The sequence below is a fragment of the Pituophis catenifer genome, unplaced genomic scaffold (assembly GCF_029215685.1).
Source record: "Pituophis catenifer annectens isolate HBS135680 unplaced genomic scaffold, rPitCat1.0.hap2 SCAF_2, whole genome shotgun sequence".
In the NCBI taxonomy this organism is placed as follows: domain Eukaryota; kingdom Metazoa; phylum Chordata; class Lepidosauria; order Squamata; family Colubridae; genus Pituophis; species Pituophis catenifer.
This window is the reverse complement of record NW_027256882.1, coordinates 145,562,276-145,587,564: the sequence shown is the minus strand read 5'-3', so window position 1 is coordinate 145,587,564 and position 25,289 is coordinate 145,562,276. Positions and strand designations below refer to the sequence as shown.

General features: G+C 38.0%; 1 protein-coding gene across 1 annotated transcript in view; it reads right to left on the bottom strand.

The window, feature by feature from the left end:
- Positions 1–9,556: 9,556 nt before the first annotated feature.
- RGS9 (regulator of G protein signaling 9) overlaps positions 9,557–25,289 on the bottom strand; it is a 49,471-nt gene continuing 33,738 nt past the window's right edge. The window contains exons 10-17 of the mRNA XM_070934740.1: positions 22,845–22,874; positions 19,951–20,012; positions 16,855–16,968; positions 15,130–15,245; positions 14,038–14,125; positions 13,469–13,607; positions 11,993–12,078; positions 9,557–9,734 (exon numbers count right to left, since the gene is read on the bottom strand). Of these exons, the coding sequence (XP_070790841.1) occupies positions 9,557–9,734; positions 11,993–12,078; positions 13,469–13,607; positions 14,038–14,125; positions 15,130–15,245; positions 16,855–16,968; positions 19,951–20,012; positions 22,845–22,874 (813 nt within the window). The remainder of the gene's footprint in view (positions 9,735–11,992; positions 12,079–13,468; positions 13,608–14,037; positions 14,126–15,129; positions 15,246–16,854; positions 16,969–19,950; positions 20,013–22,844; positions 22,875–25,289) is intronic.

Below are 25,289 nucleotides of genomic sequence, written 5' to 3'. Positions count from 1 at the left end.
CCACCCATAAGGATACTCACATGGATGCTTTTTTGGATTTTGGTTGAAGGTGTTGGCTCAAATCTTCTAAGGGTTGCGCTTTTCCCTGTGCCACGGCAGGATGCTTAGATGAAAGAGTGCCAAACACCGGTGAATTCAAGCATCGCCATTTCAAGAACCTGCCCAGGGACAAGGCCAACTTTGGCTTGGGTGGCACCTTGGACTTGGAGTTGATAGCACTTGAAGAACTGTGGCAACTGTCCAGTTCAGAATCCATGGAGTCCTGAGCCCTTTCCAGGAGGGAAGGAATGGGATCAGAACCAAACCTGTTAGGCTCCAAGTTCTTCTCCATGACAGATGCATCATCTAAGGCTACCCGAAGAGGTGAGGAGTAGCTGGCAGTGTTTGGCAGAGGGAGTTGCTTGGGGCACTGAGAAGGAGGCAGAGGATCAGAGGTACCAGCGGAAGTAGCCAAATGGGAAACAGGAACAGTAAATTGACATAACTGCAGGGAAAAGAGAGAGAGAGAGAGAGAGAGAATGGTTATTATAGCATAGACAATTACATGGAATTCTTATAGAAAATAGAAGCCTTTATTATGGTCCTCTGTAACCATCTTTGCCAGGTTTCACATTATGGTCTTCCCAGCATGTCTTTCTACAGTTCAGCATGAGCAAAGCAGTGCTACTGCTGATTACAGAGTGCATGATGTCACATTCAGTCTGGTCTGGCTTTTGCCAGTAGATAGAAACCAGCCAGTCCAGATCTACCAGAAGTCTAATCTGCACATTTGATCTCAAATTAATTTTTGAGAGTGGGGAAATTCTACATCTCTTATGGCCCCTTGGCTGCCCTCTTGGGGACTGCAATGTTGCAGCTTCAGATGCATGGCCAGTGGTAGAAGTTGTTCTCTCTCTCTCTCTCTCTCTCTCTCCCTCCCTCTCCCCTCTCTCTCCTATCTATCAATCATCATCTGTCAGAAATCCTATAATATTTTCTATACAGAGATGTGTATAACTATTACACTTGTAACATAATTCTTAAATACAAATATCTGATCCATTGTTAAACAAGTGTGACATCATTATGCATCAAAACTGCGGTGTTAAGAACTCGGGTGGGGGGAGTTTTTCAGTCTATGCCTTAAAACAATAAACCCATTTTCCCCAGCCCAGTGTAAATTCCTGCCCAAAACCAGAAGGACTGCCTCTCATTTATAAAGCACATACTTCATATATATAATATCTATGGAGATGTCTATGGAGATTCTCAATCAGGCAGGTTGTGAAGCTACTTGGATGAGAAGCAAAACATTTTCAAGGAAAAGTCCAAGAAAGCCCAGTTGTCTTTTGAAAAGCACTTTGGGTTTGATGATAACTGGTATTGGCATCTACAGTGGCTACCGATAGAAATAAATCAACTAATTGTAAGAGTTCAGTTATTCAACTTTGGTTCCAGTCTGTCAAAATTGTTACCTGATTGTCATGACCATGTTATACAATTGCATATTTCTAAATAAATCCCTTTAATAATATGTATTCATAGTCCTCGACTTATGGCCGGTTGCTGAACAACCGTTTGAATTATGGTTCTAAGACAAGGACTAGCTTTAGTATGGGCATGATACTCTAGGAATATATTGGCAAGTGGAACTGAATTTTGTTTGTTCTACTCATATAGCACAAAAATTATTTGTTTTTACATGGTTAATCAGAAGGGGAGGTAGAGGAAGCAGAAGCTGGTTAATTTGGACTTTAAAAAAAAAAGATCACCTTAACTAATGCTGTCATTTGGTATAATATTTCAGAGGGAAGATGAACATTAGTTCTCCAAGCGCTGGTGCAAATCCCTTGAAAACAGCAAACTAGCACTTGTGAAAATGATTGTTTTCTGACACTGTATACCAAACACCTTAATGATATATATTGAAGCATGTTGTGCATATTTTAGTTAGGGAGAAATGTGACCTGGAGCATGCAAGGGAACCTGTCAAGAAAAATGAAGGTGCCTTTTAAGAAACACAACTTTGTGGGAGTTCACAAGTACGGTACCTCATACACAGACATGCATCTCCAAATCACATTTTGCCTGTTGAATCCAGGTCTTTGCTCTAGTTCTAGTTTCTATATTGAGAGGTGCATAGCAGGGGTAAAATCCAGCAGGTTCTGACAGGTTCTGGAGAACCGATAGTGGAAATTTTGAGTAGTTCGGAGAACCGGCAAATGCCACCTCTGGCTGGCCTTAGAGTGGGGTGGGAATGGAGATTTTGCAATATCCTTCCCCCAGGGGTGGGGTGGGAATGGAGATTTTGCAATATCCTTCCCCTGCCACACCCACCAAGCCACGCCCACAGAATTGGTAGTAAAAAAAATTGAATTTCACCACTGGTGCCTAGTCCAGATATTAAATGTATTTTTCATAGAAACACATTATGATGCCCTATACAAACTTCCTAGAAATGAAATGCATTACAAATTTGGCTACAGGGGAATAATACTATCTAGTCAGAATCTAAAAATGTTATATTTTTTTAAAAAAATTAGATCTGTTACTTAGGACTTTCTAAATACCTGAAATGGTTTAAGGTTAGTTGCTTAATCAAAACGATGAGCAGCTTTACTCCAAATTATACTGGGATTAAATAAATGAACTCCCAAATCTCATAGCACTATAAGGGAAAAGAAAATATGAAAAACAGGATCTGCTTCTGTGTGGATAATGCCAGTAATTCTTTTCAAATTTTTCCTAGCTCTGTTCCCTAATTCAGTTTTATGATCAGGATCAATGGAATGTCACTTGGGTTTACATCAAAAGCGCCCCAAATCAAGAGTACAGCCTTCGCCAGTATTACATGCTGAAGTTCCTGCATCTCTGTACGTTCAATTCAGAGAGTTCAGCTTATTTCAGTGTTTGTAAACAAAGATGCCTCTTTCAGTTTTCCTTACCTTGAAATTCTCACATTGTCAACTAAGATGGCCTCAAATTGTCTCATGTAATTCAAAAGAATTTGCCGTTTCTTGGTGCTTTCTATCAAACTTCTGCATCTTGTCACACAGATATCTTTTCTGTTGTGTCTGTCATGCTTTTATTTATCTCCCTTGATCATTCATCCTGTACAGTGTGAATTCCCTGGTGCATTTCTTTTGCCCTTGGCATGATACGTCTTTGTTTCAAATATCACCAAGCAGTAGATCTCATAGCACGCCATTTCAGGTACCAAATGTGGTTGCACAGAATGGTACAAATGCTTTCCCTCCAGTTTTTCCTTGTCTACACTGCAGTATTGGAGAGGAAGGACCTACATCCAAGCACTGCTCACCATCACATTTATCCAAGGATTTAAAAGGACGTAACCACAGTGCAAAATTCTCCAATGTAAAATACCAATGTATACGTCCATAGAACCTGAGACACCCAATTTCAGTTTGCTTCATACAATAGCAGATTCAAGATGATCATTCTGGGTGATGGGTGTCTCCAGATAGTGTTGAGTTGCAATTCACATCTTCTCTCATTAGCCATACAGGTTAGAGCAGTATGGAAAGGAGAGTTCCACAAAAATACATTGCCCATCTTTGAACTGATAATGGCATATTGTGCTGTGGCAGTACACAAAAATGTTGCACCCTGGGAATTCTGAGATTAGCCCATTTCTTAGTCGGGCGACTGGAATAGTCCAGGAAATGACTGTGCAATATTGTTCATCCCTGGATCATAATATTTAAATTTCAATTGTTATTTTTAAGTCTTATTTTTAAAAGGTATCAATTAATCTGGAAATGAGGCATAATAGACTGAGGAAGTAAACATAGGGGGTTAATCAGCAATAAGATTGATCCATATATATATATATGCAGAACAAAGATCTAGATTGATCCTAAAATGAAGTGAGGATGCATTCAAAAAGAACTTTGTTGATGAATTGCTTTCATTTCTGCTTTACTCTTCACGGACTCCCACTTTTTTCCTTTCTTGTAGGGAGACTCTTGGTTGTCTAAAAGTGATTTCTAGCCTAAAGGTTAGTAAGCCTTGCTAAATTATTGTCTTTCACATTTAAAAAAAAAGATCTTTAACAAGTAACTCTTGTTGTTCTTCTGGACAAATGGTTGTCCAATCTCTTCTTTAAAATCTCCAGTATGGATGCTCCAACACTGGATTTTTTAAAGAAGAACTTGGAACAACCATTTGTCTCTAATGTTATACGGGTTTCCTGGCTGATCAGGGGATGGACTAGAAGATCCCCAAGGTCCCTTCCAAGTCTGTTATTCTGTTATCCCTACCTAAACAGCAGAATATAAGTAGACAGGTTTGCAATTTTCTACACCACTTCCACTCTGCTATTCCTCCAAAAGCAGTTTGAAGTTCTACTGTAGCTGCTGGGAACTGAGGAAACACCATAAATGCCATAAGGCATTTAATGTTCATCTTCCAGTTGACCAATAGGAGAATTGAAGGGGGGGGGAATCCTCCATCTAATCAATATCCTGAATTGTGAGTTCCAAAGAGACTCCATTTCTTTTCAAGAAAAGCAGAATTGTGGTTTCCCCCGCTCTCCTTCTATGTTTTCAATTCACCTGGTATTTTTGTTTGGTCATTTTGAAAAGTAATGTTAGAGTTGCTGTTGCAAATTGCTGTCACACTTAACTGTTGCAATTATTGTGTAGATGAAATGATAATGCTTGACTTAGACCCCAGAGCCAATATCTCCCAAGATAGGACAGGCCCAGAACTCCTCTAAATTGCTGCAAAGTAAAGAAAAAGTCTTTGTCTCACAAATAATATTGTGGCAGAAGGAGATGCTTCAGTAACAGACTGCATGATTTTAAAAAGCTGCTATTAGATAATTTCTAAAGAAGAAAAAGAATTCCAATTAAAATGATAAAGGTGGAGACATGGAAAAAATAAAAATGTATGGATGGAGACAAAAACAATGAAACACATACACACAATGATTCTTTCAAGTTCTAGTTTTATTTAACTAAGGAAAATGAAAGTGGGGGGGAAGTATGGCAAGTCTGGATGAATAATGAAAAGACAACCCATTGCTTGTAATTAAAACAAGGTGAAGCACGTTCTATTTTTAACAGACAATAAAAAGCAGTAACCCTCCTACATATTATAGATTGTATCTGCTAACCAAGCCACAATGGAAGACAGCATGGACAACTAGAGGCCAATAACATGGTTTCAACTATTTTATTTAATTCCTAGAAAATGTTGTCTTTTAGTTGTACAGTCATTCCACCTGAGCTAGAACATACCCATCATGTGCATGCCATTCTAGAAAAAAAAAGTGACATAGTGTTTGATGAATGGTTTCTCAACTTCTTAGAAAAAGTGAAAAAAATCATGGCAAGAGGTAGATCAGCTTGGGTCCCCTTCCATGGTCAAACAAGCAAGTATAGAAATAAAAGTAGCATCTTATTCCTGCCAGCAGGAACCCTGAATTCCTACTGTAGTTGTGTGAACTGGAGAGCAAAAAGAAAGCATATTCTTGCTTCAGTTAAGCAGCAAGAGATCGAAGGCTGTTGTGTTATGTGGTTTGATGTTATGTATATGCATTATATGTAGTCTTCCCACAAAGAAATTGGGTGGGCTATCACAATTGGGTAGTCATGGCTAGGAAGGCATTTGCTCAATTTCAAGTTGTAAGCCAGTAATGTCCTTTCCTCACTGGAGATGCTCTCATTTCAGCCACTCATACCCTGGTCATCTCCTGGCTGGACATGGGACTCCCCTTGAAGAGTATTCGAACGTTGCATTTGGCAAAGAATGCAACAGTGGGACTACAGTGGGACTGTAACACTTTTGCTACATGAACTGCACTGGGTGCCAGTTTGCTTCCAGGTTCAATTCAAGAGATTGGTCATTACCTTTAAAGCCCTTCATGGTATATTTGAGGAACTATCTTGTCTCAATTATACTGGCCCATTCCAACCAATCAAGCAGGGACAGCATCTGTGTAATCCATCAGTCGAGAAAGTTCAACTGGTGGGATCCAGGAAGAAGGCCTTCTGAGCTTCTACCTCTGCCTTTTGGAACATCTTACCCCCAGAGGTGAGGAGAACCCCCACTCTTCTGGTTTTCCATGATGGCGTAAAGCTGTGGTGGCACAATGGTTAGAATGCAGTATTGTAGGCTAACTCTGCCCACAACCTGGATTTTGATCCAGAGGGCTCAAGGTTGACTCAGCCTTCCATCCTTCCAAGTCAGCAAAACAAAGACCTAGATTGTTGGGGGCAATATGCTGGCATTGTAAACTGCTCAGGGAGTGCTGTAAAGCACTATGGACTGGTATGTAAGTCTAACTGCTATTGCTATTTCTGGATGAGTGTTAAGACCTGACATAGTCTTGATACAATCTTGGGAATGGCTGCTGGCTTGAGGAAACTCTTCCTGCCTTGTTAATCTTTTCAATGTTTAACTTTGCTTTGTATTTTTACCCATAAATTTTACATTGTTCTTAATCCTGTTTTTAATCTATGCTTTTATTCATGTGTTTTCATTATGATGTTGTAAAACTCGCAGAGTTGCTTAAGTGAAATGGGCGATGCAGAAATTAAATAAATAAATAAATAAATAGCCAGCTGTAATCTAGCATTAAGCCCTTAGAAGCTGCCCAAAAGACCAGGCTGCTAAGAAGGTTTTACAAACTGGGATGTCCCTTCCTTGATACTTCTACTTCAGCAAGAATGTGTATTTGTGCATGTGTTTCTAGAATTTGGTTTCTTCACTATTCTTAATTGGGGAAGCTGACTCCCACTTGTGCCCGAGACCTCCAGCCTAAGGCTTGTGAACAATGCAGACTGATTTATTCTCTATTGGGGTGGCTTGCAATTCCCATGGTTATAGTATGCCAGAGGCCATAATCTATTATTAGTCTTCTTTAAAATTTATTCAAACATAGGATATACTGTATATTTTCTAAATAACTAATGTATTACTAAAGAACCCCTGAAAAGATTCTAAGGAGCCCTGAAGTTACCCCCAAAGAGTTTCAGAACATTATTTTGGTGTATTACGTAGCTACAGTGTTGACCTTTCTAAACAGACAGAACATTTTAATTAATCTCCATAGCTGCATTTTCAAAGTTGAGAGTCTCAGGAAGCTCTGCCTAAATTACAGCAGTGCTGCTGGGCTACATTTAGATTTCTTTGATCTAACAGAAATCACTCCTTGGATTGTTTTAAGATCACATCCTTGGTATGTTCTCATGGCCTTTTTGACGATGGTGTTCTAGTTCTGCCAATATCACAGAGATTCCCAAACGTTCCTTGTATTTTGCCACTGATGATGAAAAGCAGTGACAAAAAAAGGTCAGAACTCAAAGTCAACCTAAGCTCAGCTAGATCAAATGATAGAAATAGTATCTGCGTGACTGAACTAACTTCCTGAAAATAAATGAAAAATACTGAGAAGTTGTATGAGCCTCAATTCCACTTAAGTTGTTCATAAACCACTGAAATATTTCAAGCACATACTGACTATGATTAATAGCTATAGATTATTTAAACAAAAGGTCAGCCCTGCAATTCATCTTCACCTTTCTGCTGGGTAAGCTTTTAAGTTTTGCTGACGTTGCTCATAGTGAACACAAATAAAAAAAAATACATTTCTTCTGGCATTTCCAATCACTTCAAGGGCTTTTGACCTCTGCCTGCTTTGAGACACATGGCAGTCAAACCTGTTATGACAGGCATAAACAAGTAATTCTCATCTTATGACATTTGGGATCAGAATTTCTGTTGCTAAGCAGGAAAACTGATTAAGTAGAACACTAATGTAAATATAATACATTCAGAAATTACAAAAAATTGCTCTCCAGTTAGAAAGCTTCTTCTTATATTCCATTATTGCATTATTTGAGGTTAAGTGGAGTAACCCTTCTGCACCAAACAACCAATAGTATTTAAACTTTGGAATTTGGTGACAGATATTAATCTTATCCATTAGAGAGCATATCCTTTAATCTCTCTCCCTTCCCCCCCCCTCTCTCTGTATATATATATATATATATATATATATATATATATATGTATGTATGTATGTATGTATGTATGTATGTATGTATGAATATATATATATGTGTTTTTCTTCTAGCCAGGTTTTCCCTATGTAACCAAGTTTTTTGTAGCTCCAGCTCAGTAGAATCACATCTACTCGGTTCTATATATATATATAGATATATATAACTATATAAATATATATAGATATATAGATATATATAACTAAAACTCTCCTGCTTGTCTGATTGTAACCTTTAATTCACAAAACAGTGCATCATAAGGTAATTTTTGAATCAATGTACATCAAATGGGCTAAAACTTAAAACTTAACTTAAAGAATGTATCCAAAATCCAGGACCCACAACTCCCGTGGGATTGAAATTTGGCAAAGTTGTGACTATCTCAGTACTGCCATACTCCTGCACTGCTGCAGCCAGCTGTACTCATGTGATTGCAATTTCCAGCACTCCTTGCCAGCTTCCCACAAGGAAGGGAATGGGAAGCTGGCAGAAAATTAGAAGACACTCCCTTCCCTACTGATTCTTTGCCCACCTACAGTCATTCTGTTTCTCTGTTTAGGTAAGGAAATATCTCTGAAATATTGACCCAAGTCATGAATTGTCTAATATAAAATACATTTGTCTGGTAGAATTGTAAAAATCCATTAAAGACTTCCCTTTAAATGGGCATCAGACAAATGATTAAGCATCTGAGCAGCTAGGATCTTTAATTTGCTTAGAAAATCTGAAATATCTGCCCCAAAGAAAGATGCTATCCTATTACTGCTTATTAAAGTGGATCATTTTAATGAAACCTAAAAAAGAATCTGTACATTATCTGCAAACATTTTCTAAAATGAAAGTAAAAACACAATCCATCGTTGGTCAATATAGAACCATTCTGAATAGGAATAGATGATTAAATGATATTAAGGGGTTATATCAATCATTCACAAAGTAAATCTGCATTATGCACCATCATTTAAATGTCTCCTTCCTCAGTGTCTGCTCCTTATCGAATTCTTGAGTTGTTCTTTAGGCAATGACCAGATAATTGGTATCTGGAAAGAAGATTTTGTTTTCTGGCTGATGTCTTACAATAGGATTGTTCAGCCCTTTTTCTTTGTTATTTACAGGCATAGAGAGGCCAGGCAGCTGGTTGCCATGGCATCCAGTCTTTGTAGTGTTTGTAGAAGTGGGAGAGGAGTTTATAGAAAACATGGTGTAAAGTGAGCTGATCTGATCTGAAAAGCATCACTGCCATTCTCGTACGGGGACTTTTTTTTTGCCACCTATGTTCTAGGATTCTATCAGCAGCAGCGGCTGATGAAGGGACACTGTTCTGGATGTCATGGCAACAGCCGACTGTAGATGGGAGGAAGGCAAGGTGGGGGAGAGAGAGAGAGGGAGGGAGGGAGGGAGAGAGAGAGAGAGAGAGATGGATTGCTAACAATGAAACACTAGTGACACCTGCAGGCCAGGGGGAGGAAATGCAGCCCTACGTACAGCCAGCATTCTCCTCCTGGCTGTGGTTTTTCTCCTGCCATGGGCTCTCCAGCCCTATCGGGGCCTTATTTAGCAGGCGGGGCCTCCTGCTTGAGCTGGCTTCTGCGATCCAGCTTGCTCATAACCTGGGTGATGTCCACATTGGTGGCGGCTTCTCTAGCTTTGGCTTCTTCCTCCAGCTGCCTCAAGAGGATGGGGCTGGGACTGGAGCGCAGGTGCTTGCGGGCAAACGGATTGTAAGAGCTGAACAGGAAACAAAACAAAGCCAGAGGGTTACTATTATGATCATTGTGATCATTATTAATTAACACGTTTCCACCGCCTTTCAATAAAAGAATGGAAAACTGCAAAAGTGCCTTTCATGAATAAAAACAATCTATTACAGATTTAGTTCACAAAGGGTTATGCCTCTTAATATATTTGTTAGTCAGAAAGAGTATTATCAGGACTCCTACCATAAACTACTCTCTTTTCTCACAATGTTTACAATTAGTTTTAAGTTAATGGTGAATTATTTGTCCAATTGAATTCAGCATATGCCTCGCTGTCTTGATGCAACCCAGTCTAAAATTAAAACAACATGGAAAGAGCAATTAAACTCAATTTGTAGAAAGCAGTTTTCATGAAAACATGGCCAGAATATCCAGAATTTGTGTGGGTTTGTGTAAAGCCCTAAACAGATGCACAAACATTTTGGCCTTCATCCAAAAATGTTGGCATTGCATCAGAATGTGAGCTTCATCACTTTTCCACCTATCTAAATATCTTACTCCAATATTTTATGGAAAGTTAAGAAATGCTCTAAAATAGAAATGAGAAAAAAATGAGCAAAACCCTTTTGTGCAAACAAAAATATTGTGTAAACAAAAATATTTGTATAACACTGATGCAGATCTATAGTTGATCCCTTTTGTTGCTCATTGTAAATATTCATTGCAATAAATAATCCTGCCATAAGGATTATAGATAAGTATTTCAGAAGGATGATAACCAAATAGTATTCTACAAGCTCAGTATTCTGCAAAACTATGGATGAGTATCTTTTTTGTACAGGTAGTCCTCATTTAGTGACCATTCAAAGTTATAACAGCACAGAAAAAAGTGACTTATGACTGTTTTTCATCGCAGCTAATTATGCTGACTGCCAGGTGTTCAATCCTGATCAACTCAAGGTTGACTCAGCCTTCCATCCTTCTGAGGTCGGTAAAATGAGGACCCAGATTGTTGGGGAGCAATATGTTGACTTTGTAAACCGCTTAGAGAGGGTTGCAAAGCCCTGTAAAGCGGTATATAAGTCTAAGTGCTATTGCTATTTTCCTACTTACATACATACTTTACATATTTACGACTATTGCAGCATCCCCCATGGTCACAAGATCAAAATTTGGACGTTTGGCAACTGACATGTATTTATGACATGTCACAGTAGTTGCAGTATCCTGGGATCAGGATACACCTTTTATAATCGTCTGACAAGCAAAGTCAATGGAGAAGCCAGATTTATTTAACAAAAGTATTACTTACGTAACAACTGCAGTGATTCAATTAACAAATATGGCAAGAAAAGTCATAAAGTGGGGCAAAACTCAGTTAACAACCGTCTTGCTTAGCAATGGAAATTTTGGGCTCAGTTGTGGTTGTTAAGTTAAGGACTATCTGTACTATTTTAGTATGCAACACATTTTGCAAATATGCTCAGCAGATGTATTAATAAAATCATGATCAATATAGTTGGATTTAGCTAAAAGGGTATTTCTAAGAGTTAGAAAGTTAAAGTTAAGTTCATTTAACTTGATCTTTAATGAGATTTTTCTTCTCCTATTATAGGTTGAGGAATATTGGGAAAATTACCATGGTTCTCAGAAAGCAGCTGCTGTCATTTTTCATTCTTTCCATATTAGGGCTGTCCAAAATCTTTGAAAAGCAGCACTTTGGAACATCCAAAACACATCCAAAGCACCCCTTTTTGAATTGGCATGTCTTTTCCAGACCTGCACGGCTCCTTCAGAAGCCAATTCTATCCCTCCTACCACATGAAGTAACTATGCATGTCTATACTATTGTATGCAAATGATGTGAGTTAAATATATACAGGTTGTGTTTTATTGATATGAGATCACTTCCAAAGGCTATTAGGGGAGCATCGATGTTCTAATTCTATGACATCTTAAAAATGTAAAAACAACACGTGCAGAAAAAAATGTTATTTTCTTTTAGGTAATTTTCATCTTCTTTTTCTGTTATGAAATAGTTATTGGTGAGTGCTGTAACATTAACATTTAAAAATATTTATTTATTATTATATTGATTTGCCGCCCACCTCGCGGTTCGAGGGGACTCTGAGCGGCAGGATGTCTCTGATTATCAAATTGGAAGTCAGGCATTTTTCCTAAGGGAAAGACCACCTTAAATTATGCAACTGTATAAATAGTCATCATTTTCCTTTAGTTCCTAATTTAAACCAATAATGAAGAAATGTAATTAAACCTCGGATGACTTGCCTTTTTTTAACCACTTCTTGTGGTACAATTGCCTTGGACAACATTTCTTTGTATACCGGAGACTTTAAATAGCGACCATAAGAATCCTACTAGGGAAAAGAAAGGGAAACTGGTAGTTGTAGATTGCAAGCAACCTAATTAAAATCATCTCTCTATACAGCTGTTTAGGAGTCAAAGAGGCTGGGAGTGGAGGCATCAAGAGAATATTCTCATCAAGTAGCAAAAGAAAACATCTCTTCTTAATGTTAAATATGCATCCTGAAAAACCACTGGTTAAATTAAAGCTCATATGGTTAGAATTCATACACACACACACATACACAAAAGCGAGGCAAGGAAGATGTTTTCTCAGATGCTGAAATATTCAACAGGGGTTGGGAAAGACCTTGCCTATTGTTTTTGATGTTATTTTCTATTGAGCATTGAACGCAGAGCTGCTGTTGCAAAATGAGGGGCCATGTGTAAATTGACTAAACTAAAATAGGTAAATAACTGAACAATTGTGGCAAAAGAAAGTTTTTCCGAAAATAAGACCCGGTCTTATATTTTTTTGCCACCAAAAAAGGCACCAGGTCTTATTTTGGGGGGATTGACTCACCTTGCAGCTGCGGCACTGACAGCCCCACCCAGCAGGAACCTGCTGCCAGCCCACTTCTTCTGCGGTCACTTGTATCCGCTTGCTTGCGACTCTCCCGGCCTCCATTTCGCTGTCAGAGGCCTTCAGGAAAGGCCTGTGCAGCTGGTAACAGAGCTCCAGATCGATCAGCTGCATAGGCCTCCAGATTGATCAGCTGCATAGGCCTTTCCTGAAGGGCCTGATGGTGAAATAGAGGCCAGGGGCGACGCATGCATCAATCCAGACCTTGTTTCTCAGCTCCAGAGGTCTGGAACACCCCCAACAGAGAAATAAAGGTCAGAGGGGGCCAGGCGCATCAATCCAGAACCTGTTACTCAGCTGAAGAGGACTTTTCAGAAAGCCTCTGATAGCAAAACAGAGGCCGGGGGTGATGCATGCAAGAGGCGGCAAGCAGGCGCAGAAGTGGGTTGGCAAGGCAGGTGTCGGGGTATGCAAGGCCTGGTAAGTAGGGCAGCTTCACCCACCCATCCCAACCCTAGCTTAATTTTTACCCATGCCCCTCACCCAACCCCCTGCACCCCAGAGTGGGCGGGGTCTTAATTAGGGCTTATTTTGGGGGGTAGGGCTTAGTTCCTGAAAAACTGAATTTTCCTCTTGAAAAACTTATTCTTGTATGAAAGTCATTCATTTTATATGATGAAAATCATGCGGAATAAACCCCAAATTATCTTTCCTCACACAAAGATGCTGCAATGTGTTCTCTTTGGAACAACAAGGAAGAGATATTTGTCTATATCTAGGTGTGTGTATACAGTACATATGTTAATACCTTTTTGTTTCCTTCAAAAATATCTAGGTAGCTGGAATGAAAATTCAAATGGAAAAGCAAAATGACCAACCTTCTTCATGAGCATATAAATATGAGTCTGTGCAGCATCTAAGACATAACGTTGAGGGTTTTTGAGACCTCTGACTGTAATGCCCATAGTGGTGCCATCAATATTAATCCAACGTCTTGCTCCTGGGGCCAAGAAGGTTCTAAAATTGAAAATTATAAGGAGAAAAAATATTTAATAAAATCAGGGAGATGGGATTTTTTCCCATCATTTTTTTTTTTGCTTTTTGAATATGAACTGATATTGCATCAGTTTCACATATTTCAAATATTATGTTGATAACTAAAAATCACATTTAATGGCTAGCTGACCAAAAATAACATGGGATAAAAAAATCAAATAAATAAATAAGACAGAATTTTAGGAAAGAGTAGAATTCTGAATAAAAGTCTGATACTATTAGCTTCTATTGTTGGACACAGTTCTTTATTTCCATTATGGTACAATCTGATTATATTCTTAGACTGTATTCTCACCATCATTCCTTTCACTGCTTAATTACAGAATACAGAAATGGAACTAAACAGAGCCAGAAAAGATACTAGAAAGATTTCAAACTAGAATATGCTCACTTGTAAATTTCTTCTGCTTTTTCTTTTGCTTTGGCTTGATCTCCATACTTCAAATCTTCACAAGCTTCCCAAAATCCCAGATTCTCACCTGAATTAAACAGGAAGAAGAAACAGCATCTTATTTATTAAATTTATTCACCCCATCTCATTATTGAGAATGACTCTGGGCAGCATTTTATGATATCAACTCTTGTAAGACAATATTAAAAACGGAATAAGGTAAGTCTAGAGCAGGGTTGTCAAACTCAAGGCCTGGGGGCCTAATCTGGCCCGCAGGGTGCTTAGATCTGGCCCGCGGGGCTGCCCTGGAAACAGTGAAGGACTGGCCCATGGTGTCTTTGCCAGCAAAAACGGAGCTCAGGAGGGCCGCTTGCGGGTCCTCCCGAGCTCTGTTTTCACTGGCAGAGGGTTGCAGGAGGCCATCAGTCGAAAACAGCTCAGGAGTCCGTTTTCTCTGGCAGAGTGCTCGGGCCTCCACAGGCCCCCCCAACACGAGTGACTTCAAGGTGGCCATGCTCACCTTAGCCATGCCCACTCTGTCCCCCCCCCAAGGTCAAACACAACCTTTATGCGGTCCTCAATGAAACTGAGTTTCACACCCCTGGTCTAGAGTGACCATAGTAAGACCATGAACAGAGTTCTAGAACATTAGCAGGTTTAATTTTTCTGACTCCCCAGATTAAAATTTACAATCAATTTCTCATTACCCAAATGCTATAAACATGGAAATTATTTTCCCTGGTATATGGCTATCATATTACACCTATTTTTATTTATGAATGTCCCAAACCAGGGGGATTTGTAAAGGACAAAAATTAATGTTTTAGAGCCCTTTTACTAAACCACAAAGATCCTGTTTTGTGTAAGTATATAATGGCTTCTTACCTCACAGACAAAATCTATAATAAGTCATAGCTTGATTCTTATTATGGATAGCTGCAATGTAATCCCACATCACCTTACAAATAATTAAAGGATTGAATCACTTTCTGTACATAAAATTCCTCTCAGGTTGCTGTAGGTGACAACAGTGACTTCGGATTGTATAGAACACCCTGACAAGTGAAAAAACAGGTGCATCTTCATACCTACCACTAAATTCCTTCTTCAGGAACAGCTGGAAATTCTGACGTCCTTTGGGGTCCTTCATCAGCTCACTAAAGTTTAAGGCCCATTTCTCCACCCGTGCCTTGGTGGGGATTTCTACCCTGCCAAGAGAGAAAAAAAAATCTCCTTTAAATTAAGATTGAATTCATGGATCTGCCCACATGTTTATTTATAAATAAACAGTGCTGTTTCTCCCTGAAATCAATTCTTCTGAGATTTGTCTATTTTGTTTTGAGTTTTGACAGAACTAAGAACTCTGCTTGTCCTTCCTTAGCAAACCTGTATTCATACGTGAAGTATCTTGACTGCTTTCGATTGATTTTTCCTCTGACTTCTAATGTACTATGATCAGGACAAGTCAGGACATTACAGATAAATATCCTTCAGGTCAAGCTTGACTCATAGTTAACTGCAGGGACATGGAAATATTATTTTCTTAATGTTGTTAAGTTGTTAAATGTAAAATGTTGTTTTCTTAGCAAAAAACCAAAAATTGTTACACATTTTCTGACAATTTTCCAGTTTCTCAACCTAATTATATTCTGGGATAGTACCCAAGCAGATTCTAGACCCCTATCTGCTTAACTTTTTCAAGATAGCCAAAGTTGGTTACATATTTGCCATCTGAAATAGCCAGTGAGTATGCATTGTAATATTTATTAGTATCATTATAGAAACATAATTCCCTTTAATAAAAAAAAACACACACAATTTTTTCACTTTGTTATTTTTTTTTTTATTTTTCTACTATAGATAAAGCATGGATCCAAATTACATTTTGGAGAATGCACACTGCAGGGAGAGGAAGTAAATTTTGTGGTGACATCTGCAATATGCATTGATCTTCCCACAGATAAGCATTAAAATTGCTCATTCTAAATTATAATGTAAATTTATAGTTTACATTTGTCAGAATGTTTATTCAAATAACAAATGTCTCCTCTCCTTTTCAAAGGTATAGCCACAGTTGACAAAATAGAAAGAAAGATATCACCAGGATGATAAGGTCCTCAATGAAATTCAATCCTTGGCTCCTTAAAGATTTCAGAGTGGTAACTGACTACTTCTATAGCACTCACTATTTTATTTTGTTCATTCTTTTCTTACCTTCTGCTCGCTAAAGCAGACAGAAAAATAGGAAACCAGAATATGAAAGAAAGAAGTACAACAGCGCCTTCTTCCTTTGCCTTAACACTACAGCAGAAATGTCTCTAGGTAAAATCATGTAACATCCCCTGCTTTCACCTTAGTAAGCAAGAAAAGGTAAAAGGTAAAGGTTTCCCTGTCCAGTTGTGTCCAACACTAGGGCATGGTGCTCAGCTCCATTTCTTGGCTGAGGGAGCCAGCATTGTCTGAAGACAATTTCCGAGATCACGTGGTCAGCATGGCTATACGCCAAAGGCACACACAGGAATTCATAAACCAAAAGTTGTTCTGATAATAAAACTGGGATGGAGGACATCCGGGGTTCCTTCCAACTCTATTATTCTGTTCTGTTATTCTTTTTATGATTGCATGTAACCATCCCATCAAACCCAAACAAAGTCTGGAATGGTATAGAGTCTCCTGCCATGGGCAGGGGGTTGAATGAGAAGACCTCCTTGGATCCCTTCCAAGCCTATTATTCTATGTTCTAAAAGAAAAGGGGGAAAAAGGAAAAGCAAATAAGAGTCGATGTAATTTAGGAGCTGAAATAAACACAATACGTACAGTTTCGCATTGAGTTCCCAAAAATCCACATCATCAGAAATCCAAGGGTTGCTGGGCAGGCATCCTGAGATTATAGGGTCATTGGAGCAGAACTGTTCACAGTACTTCACTATTCTGAAAGTATTAGAGACAAAAAGCAGGGAAACATCTACATGCAGTTATTAGTCCAGAATAAATAAACGAATTAACATTATTCACATTTCCAATGACATCCCAGCCAGGAGAACATTTCATTGCTGATATGATGCAAACAGTAACACTTGCAGTTTTGTGTCTAGCATACTATTGATGTGCCAGTGATTATCGTTCCTATATTGTTTACAGGGTTAAGAGATATGGAGCTCTCTGAGAAACTGTCTTCAAAAGTCTAATTATACTACACTTGAGTCTCTCTGCAGGTAGCAGCCCTTGGCCAACCTTATCTGGATTCAGAAGTTAGACATGTTTGGGCCTGATTACTATGCTTACTACATGGCACATTCTTAGATTGTTCCCCTTTGGAATGATACAATGGAGCAGATAGTTGAATGGATGCCCAAACACCAATGCACCAGCCATAGAAAGCTAAGCTTGCATAATAGATAGAAAGGATCAACCTTAATTTTATCCCAGATAAAATTCTTCTCTATGTAGAGGATTTTTGTTTTGGCATGGAAAGTAATTCAAACACGGGATTCATCACTTGCTGTTTGAAGACTAAGAACTGATTACACCAAATAACTTTTCTAAACAAGTTCATTGAGGATTGAGTTGTTGAGCATTGGGTTTCTATTGGCAGATGCTTGGTCTGGCAGATATTCAAGCTCACCTTACATTTTTAAGACAGTCAAACACCTGGCTAGAATTCTGACATTGATATGCTGTAGTTTACGAATGCAGCTGGGATTTTCTATAAACATCTCCCAAAGAACCTTCCAGCAATACTTGCTTATAGAAGCAATAAACCCTAGCTTTGGTTTTTCTGCAACTCTATGGTAATTTCCTGCTTATAGATATTTTGGATGAAGATGATTAAATCCACAGTAGTGCATATAAACTGCTTATGCACATAACTCCTGGGTCTGCAAGGTTACATCATAAAGAAGAAATAAATTAGTTTAGAACATAATGTACAATAAATTCATAAAAGCTCCTATAATTAAGTCCTTCTCAGCTTACCACAATTCAGAAACAGGATGAAATGTGCTGAAGTTGTAAAAAAGATAAACAGTAGAAAAATTCTAGTATTTTCAGTTATCAGTCCCAGGCAATTAATCAGATTTACAGATTTTTAAAAGGATGGAATTAAATACAAGTGGAGCTTCCCTGGCCAGCATTTGATGAGGATAATAGTTGTGGTTAAAAAAACAAACATATGACTCAAATTTTAGATTATAGCAGAAATGAGAAATTGATCTTAGGAGAATTCATATACAGATATAACAAACAAACATATATAAGCTTGGTCCTTTTAAAACAGGAAATTCACTGACATATTGGGAAAATGTCCTAATTGCTCTAAAATAGATTATTATTCTATAGTATTATATATACTATACTAATATAGTACTATAGTACTATTAGTCAATAACTATTTTTTCAACAGGTTGGTAAATTGGAAATAATGCTAGTTATGAGTCAGAAGAACAAGAAAATAATGGAAATCTTAGTAGTGAGCATGGTTTATTTTTCAGTGATAGGTTTAGCTAAGGTTTCCTCCCTCTCAGAAAAAGGATCTTGTGTGTCCATTAAACAATTCTGCCCTGGAAAACCTAGAAAATTTCAACTCCATCTCAATCTTTTTAAGTAGCTTTCTGATGCACCCTCTACAAACTGGCAACTATAAAACTTGAGTTCCTATTCAGAACTCTAGTTGTAGAAAGCATGACTTGTTAAAAAAAACTCAAAAGGATCTTACAAGATGACAACTGTAAATTTATGAATGCTGGGAAATGTGGGAAGGAAACCTAGGAAGGGAAGGAGGGATGCATACATTTGTATTAAAGCCCCTTAGGAGCTTGTTTGGATCAAGGTGTCCAAAACATGACTTGCGCCTTCACTATTACATTACTGCAGCACATTATAGATAGGGCTATCCTCAGTGGTGATTCAGAAAGTGTACTTGGTCCTGACTGCTGACAAAGGAGAGAGTCCTAAACATGCGTTTTCAAAATGCAACTGGACTTTCTTTGTGTTTTTTTTTCTTGAAAATGTTTCGCGTCTCATCCAAGAAGCATCCTCAGTTCTGACTGAATGCTGGGGAGTGGAAGGATTTATATTCCTTGCAGTCATCTGATTGTTAGCACTTTGAATGTGGGTTATTAGCTCTCTGAGTGTCATGGAGAGAGGTTTAGCAATTGACAGCTATCTTGAAGTTGCTACATTGGTCGACTATAAACCTTCAGGTCCAATTCAATTCCAATTTTACCTGTGCACCTTCTTTTTGAGAGGGCCTGAGGGGGCCTTCTTCAAGTCCCCAACTGAGTGAGGTTAAAGGGTTGGGCACAAAGATGTGCTTTCTTGGTTGAGGCCCCTTTGTTATGGATCACCTTGCTTCCTGAAGTAAGGACAGCCCAACCATCTTCAGGTTATGTTTCACAAAGCAGCAAAATCCTTCATATTCTGATAGGCTTCTGGGGAAAACAGTAGACCTGAATGTTTTTGTTACTGATGTATTGGTTTCTAATATTGAGTGTAGCATACAATCCATCCTAAATCATGAGAAGTTACAGTCACAGAAAAATGTTGAGATGGGCAGATGATGAGAGAGGATAATATGTGTGTATGTGAGGTAAAGAGATGAAGTATGTTTGTAAATAAGGGACATAAGAGAGGGGGAGAGAAGGAGGAAAAAAGTATCTGAAAATGAAATATGAAAACTTATACTGTTCTCACTGAATTATGTCCACTAATACTACAGTAGTGTGGGATCTCTTAAGCAACCACATCTCATTACTGAATATGTATATCTGTTCCTTTTGGGATTCTTAATTATAAACACCTCTGGATGAAGCTTAAGTATCATAACAAACCTTTTCTATTTTTTAAAAAATAACATCTGGCTAAATCGCTTGATCAAAACTATTGGTTAAAAGACATACAAGATGTCAGCCTTACCCTTCCAGAGAGACAGATGACTTTGTTGCAGTCTTCATGAGGGACTGTTGGAGGAACATGATCTGTAAAGGCAGATATATTGTATCTGTTAGCCGGACAGCAAATAATTGACTTCAGGCTTTATTTACTAAGAAATGAATTCTTGCAAGAGCATGTCACACAATGTTATTTGTGTGACATAACATAACATTGTGTGACCCACTCTTGCAAGAAATGGATGCCCAGCAGGCAGATTTCTGAATTGTACTTTAAGTTTATTGTATTGGAAAGAGGAGAGATAAACTGAAGAGACATTTTATTACAAGCTTGTTTCCATTACCTGCCATCCCTGGGCCACATTATTCCTACACAGACTTCCATTTAAAAGACAGAGAAACAAGAATGGCCATAAAATCAGTGTGAGGATTAGACAAGTGTACAGCCTATTTGGAGACACAACAGAAGGATTAACTTGAGCCTCACATGTGGGGGGACCAATTCAAAAGATACCTTGCTTTTTTAATGATTGCAATGACAAATAATAATGCACTGATGTGAGGCGGAAGGATGGGGCTTAGTTGAACACTCAGCCCTCAGCCATTTTGGTACATTACATAGATCCAATGAGTTTGTGTAAATGACACAACACCAATGCACTCAATGTGATCATTTGAAAATTGGTAGCCAAGAGAGAAGTCGAAAGATTGGTTTTATTGTGAGGCAGAATACAGGTAGACCTCAACTTACAACCATTTGTTTAGTGACCATTTGAAATTACAATGGCATTGAAAAAAGTGTGTTTTTCATATTTACAACCATTGCAGCATCCCTGTGGTCACATGATCAAAATTCGGACACTTGCCAATTGGCATGTATTTATGTTATTTGCAGTGTCCTGGGATCATTTGATCCCCTTTTGTGACCTGATGAGCAAAGTCAATGGGGAAGCCAGATTCACTTAACGACTATTACTAACTTAACTGCAGTGGTTCGCTTAACGACCATGGCAAGAAAGGTCATAAAATGGGGCAAAACTCACTTAACCACAGTCTAGCTTAGCAGTGGAAATTTTGGGCTCAATTGCGGTTGAAGGTCAAGGACAACCTGAAAAAGGGATTAGGATAATGGGAACCGAACACGGACATCTGGTGGTGAGGGGTGGGGCAGATGATGAAATGAGCACCAACCTATCATGATGTAAATACTTTAGTGTAAATTATATTCTTGTGCAGGCATTGCTTCACAAGTAGTTTAATAGCACGTTTTGTGCCATGGTGTCACCATGTGTTTGTAGGGAGTTAAGGCGATGACCTTGGAGAAACAAGACAGAGGTGATGTTTGCAAAAATACGCTTTCAGCCCATGAAACAGAGAAAGCATAAGAAAGAATTCAGTCAGGCTTTCAAGATTCTATTAACACAGCTTCTACCAATAAACCAGTCAGATTTGGGGAGTCTCTTTCCTGACCTGGACTACCTGGAAGAGCTGAACACTTTGTCATCACTCTGATGTCATCATGGATGCCCACGGAAGCTAGTAGTTATTATTATTAAATTATGTACAATTAAGTATATAATTTACTATGGCCAGAGATGGAATTGGAATATTCTACCTTAGGCCATATCTTTTCATAAGCCGTTCTGAATGGATGCAAGAGAGGAAGCCCTAACTGGAAGAACTTCCAGATCTTACTTGCCTCCTAACAGCAGTACAGGTAGTCTTCGACTTACGACCACAATTCCCTCAACACTGTCAAACTAGTTACTAAGTCTGCATTACTATTAATCTTCTCATCGTTCCTATCACCCACCTCCTCCCACTTGCTGTTATCCTTAAGATTTATATTGGCTGTTTCCCTATGACTATCATTAAGTGTTGTACCATATGATTCTTGACGAACGAATCTTTTCTTTTATGTACTCCAAGAGCGTATGCACCAAGACAAATTCCTTGTGCGTCCAATCACACTTGGCCAATAAAGAATAAAGAATTCTATTGAACCCAAAATTGATGCTGTTAAGTGAGAAATGTGTTAAGTGAGTTTTGTTCCATTTTACGACTTTTCTTGCCAGCATTGTTAAGTGAATCACTGCAGTTGTTAATGTAGTAACATGGTTGTTAAGTGAATCTGGCTTCCCCATTGACTTTGCTTGTGAGAAGGTTTTGCAAAAGGTGATCACATGACCCTGGAACACTGCAACCGTCATAAATATGAGTCAGTTGTCAAGCATCTGAATGTAGATCACATGAGCACGGGATGCTGCAATGGTCATAAGTGCGAAAAGTCACTTTTGTCAGTGCCGTTGTAACTTTGAACAGTCACTAAATGAACTGCTGTAGGTCGAGAACTACCTGTACATTTTGCGACTGTGTGAAGTTCTGAGTGATCTACCCAGTTGTCACTTAACAACCCAAATTCAAAGTTCTGACCTTTACCCTCCTGTGGTCACATGACCAAACTTCGGGCACTAGGCAACCAGGCTGCATTTATAGCTCCCATGGTCATGTGACCATTTTTATGAAAGTTGTGCGGAAAACCAGCATTTGCTTCCAGTTTTCAGCAAATCAGTACCATTAGTGAACCACTACTGAGTCATTTAATAACTGATGATTTGCTTAACAACTGCTGTAAAAAGGTTGCAAAATTGACCCACTTTCCATCCGTGATGAGTTATGACTATGATGGACAGGCTCTATTACATTCATAATTAAGAAGTACCTATATTTAGTCTATCTAAAAATGGAATTTGGGGGTTATCATTTTATTCATAAATTAAAATAAAAGCAAAAAGACTCCCAAGATTTTAACATGTTCAAGAGGGTCTTGACAATCTCAATAAGATCTTTATATATGCTATAAGTATTCATGCAGATTATAATTAACAATATACATTACAACAAATTACAATGAATTACCTCTGTCCTATATACCTGAGTTGTTTTTTTCTGTAAAACAAAGAAACACTGCATTGAAAAGAGTATCACAGTCTGTTTGACAATTAAAACAACATTTAGATTAGCATCAATCCACTTCATCCAAAAATATGTGAAGAAATTCCATGGACTGAATGATTTTATTCTTATTTAGTAGCTAGTAATGCCTGCTTCTTCTCAGTCTATATGTGAATATATACATATGTATATACACATATACATATATGCATTTAATTACAGATTTATTATAACGGAACTAAAGTAGACTCATTTAGGAGATACAAATTAGATTATTCAACATTAATGAAAAGCAACAGGAAACAATATACTGCAATGTATAAACACTGCAAGTAAACAATAGGCGCTGTGGTTATGCTATGATTTACTGGTAAATATACCAGATGATTTTATATGACATCTGCCAGCCAAGCCAGTGATTGAAGGCTAGAAATTAACTGCAGGCTATTTGTGCTTGCAGTTTCCCTTTGAAGTATCATGCATGTCTTTGTTTGAAATAAACTGATGGAAAAGGAAGGCACAGACTTCCAGGAAAATCCCTAAGTTTTGTGAAGGTCCTTTCGGTCCTATGAATCTGATTCAAACACTCATTATATCACATTCGGCAAACACACGCACAAGTTATTACAGGCATGCAAATGGTACAGCATAGGGTCTAGATAGTAATTTCCTGTCCTTTATTGTTTTAAAATCATTTTACAAGAGGATGCATTCAGATAGAAGGGCAATTGGGGGAAAGGCCCAAAGTAAACATCCTTTTTTTTGGCCACTTTTGCATTACAATTTTTCTTTTCTTTTTGCATGAGATTCAAATGCATCTTTGCTTTTAATAAGAGGCAATTTTTCACAAGCTGATACACAAGATGACTCTGGGCCAGTTGTTCTCTCTCTGCCTTGCCTACTTTGCAGAGTGCTTATATGGGCATAAAATGAGGGTATACATCACCCTCAGTTGTCAGAGAAAATACATACAGTAAATAAAAAACATGTGCTTTCAGTCCAATCTATAAAGAGTCATGTATCACCATGTACAACAGCATGGAACTTAGTCATGGGTGAGGTTTATTTAATTCAGTATGATCTTGGCATTGCTGGATACTAGATTACTCAAATACTATCAACAGAATCAAATCTATATACTGTATTTTGCTCAGAAACACAAGCTCCAAAGGTATGAGCCTTTTTCTTCAGAAAAGTGCCACTGAAGGAAAATTTTAATCTCAGTTACCCAGTTTTGCAATCCAAATTGAAATCTGGGCCACCTTTAAACTTTTAAAGGCATCTAAGCACATCTTGTTATAATAATGCATTGTTAGAATCAGATGTTGCTTCATACTATTATGCTACTATGCCATTATTATTTTTAGCTTCTATCAATACTGGAAATATTTAAGACATTCCACTTTTTTTTTTTTTTTTTTACAAATGTTAGGTACCTTATAATGAGAAAATAGCAAACAGAAGAACTAGTCTTTGAAACTACACCTTACAGGTTATTTTTATTTATTTATTTATTTTAATTTGATTTATATGCCGCCCTTCTCCGGAGACTCAGGGCGGCTTACAATGCGTTAAGCAATAGCCACAGCAACAGGTTATTATTTTTTAAAATAAATATTTTATTGATTTTATTTTATTGATTTTCAACAATTATTTAATTTAATTGCACCTTGCAGGTTATTATTGCCTCTATCAAATGTGAAGGTATGAATAGCACTTCAGAAAAATTCTGTTATACAAGAAACAGGCTTCAAGAAAATACAGATAAATTTTGGATACATTTGCTTATTTAATATTGCTTGTTTTATTATTGTAGATAATGCATTATAGAATGGTATGATAAATATGTGGCAGGCCAGTTAAAAAATAATTTAAGAATACAGTACAGCAATTAATTATGAAGACTTGCTTGGAAACTATTATTTTTCTTGCCAGTTTTAAGGGTCACTTCTCAACAGTTTCAGGGAACAGCTTTGTAAACAAACACCAGCAAGTTCATCCTTTAATCAGTAAAAAGATCCACCTTGTTGCTTGTATACAGAAAAGACACTAGAAGGAAATGACAAAAGTCTCTGCCCTCATGTCTTACAAAAATAAATCAGTTTTAGTGGGAAATAAGTTGTGGAAATTTCAGTAATCTATCTTGTTCAGTTCAACAAATCTTGTTAAGGTCACTGATTCATGCTTGGAAAAGGATTACTTTTGCTATGAGTCAACTATCCAAGAGCCACATATCAATAAGGATATAAACAAAATGAAGTCTAAAGATGCACAAGTCGAAACTGGTAAGTGTTTCAGGAAAGACTGCCTGATGGTTCCTGTCAATGAGCTTCAGGCTGTGTCATTGTATAATGGTTGCTGGGAAGACCTGTCTCCAAAGGAATAGGAAACTGGTCACTCACACTCAAG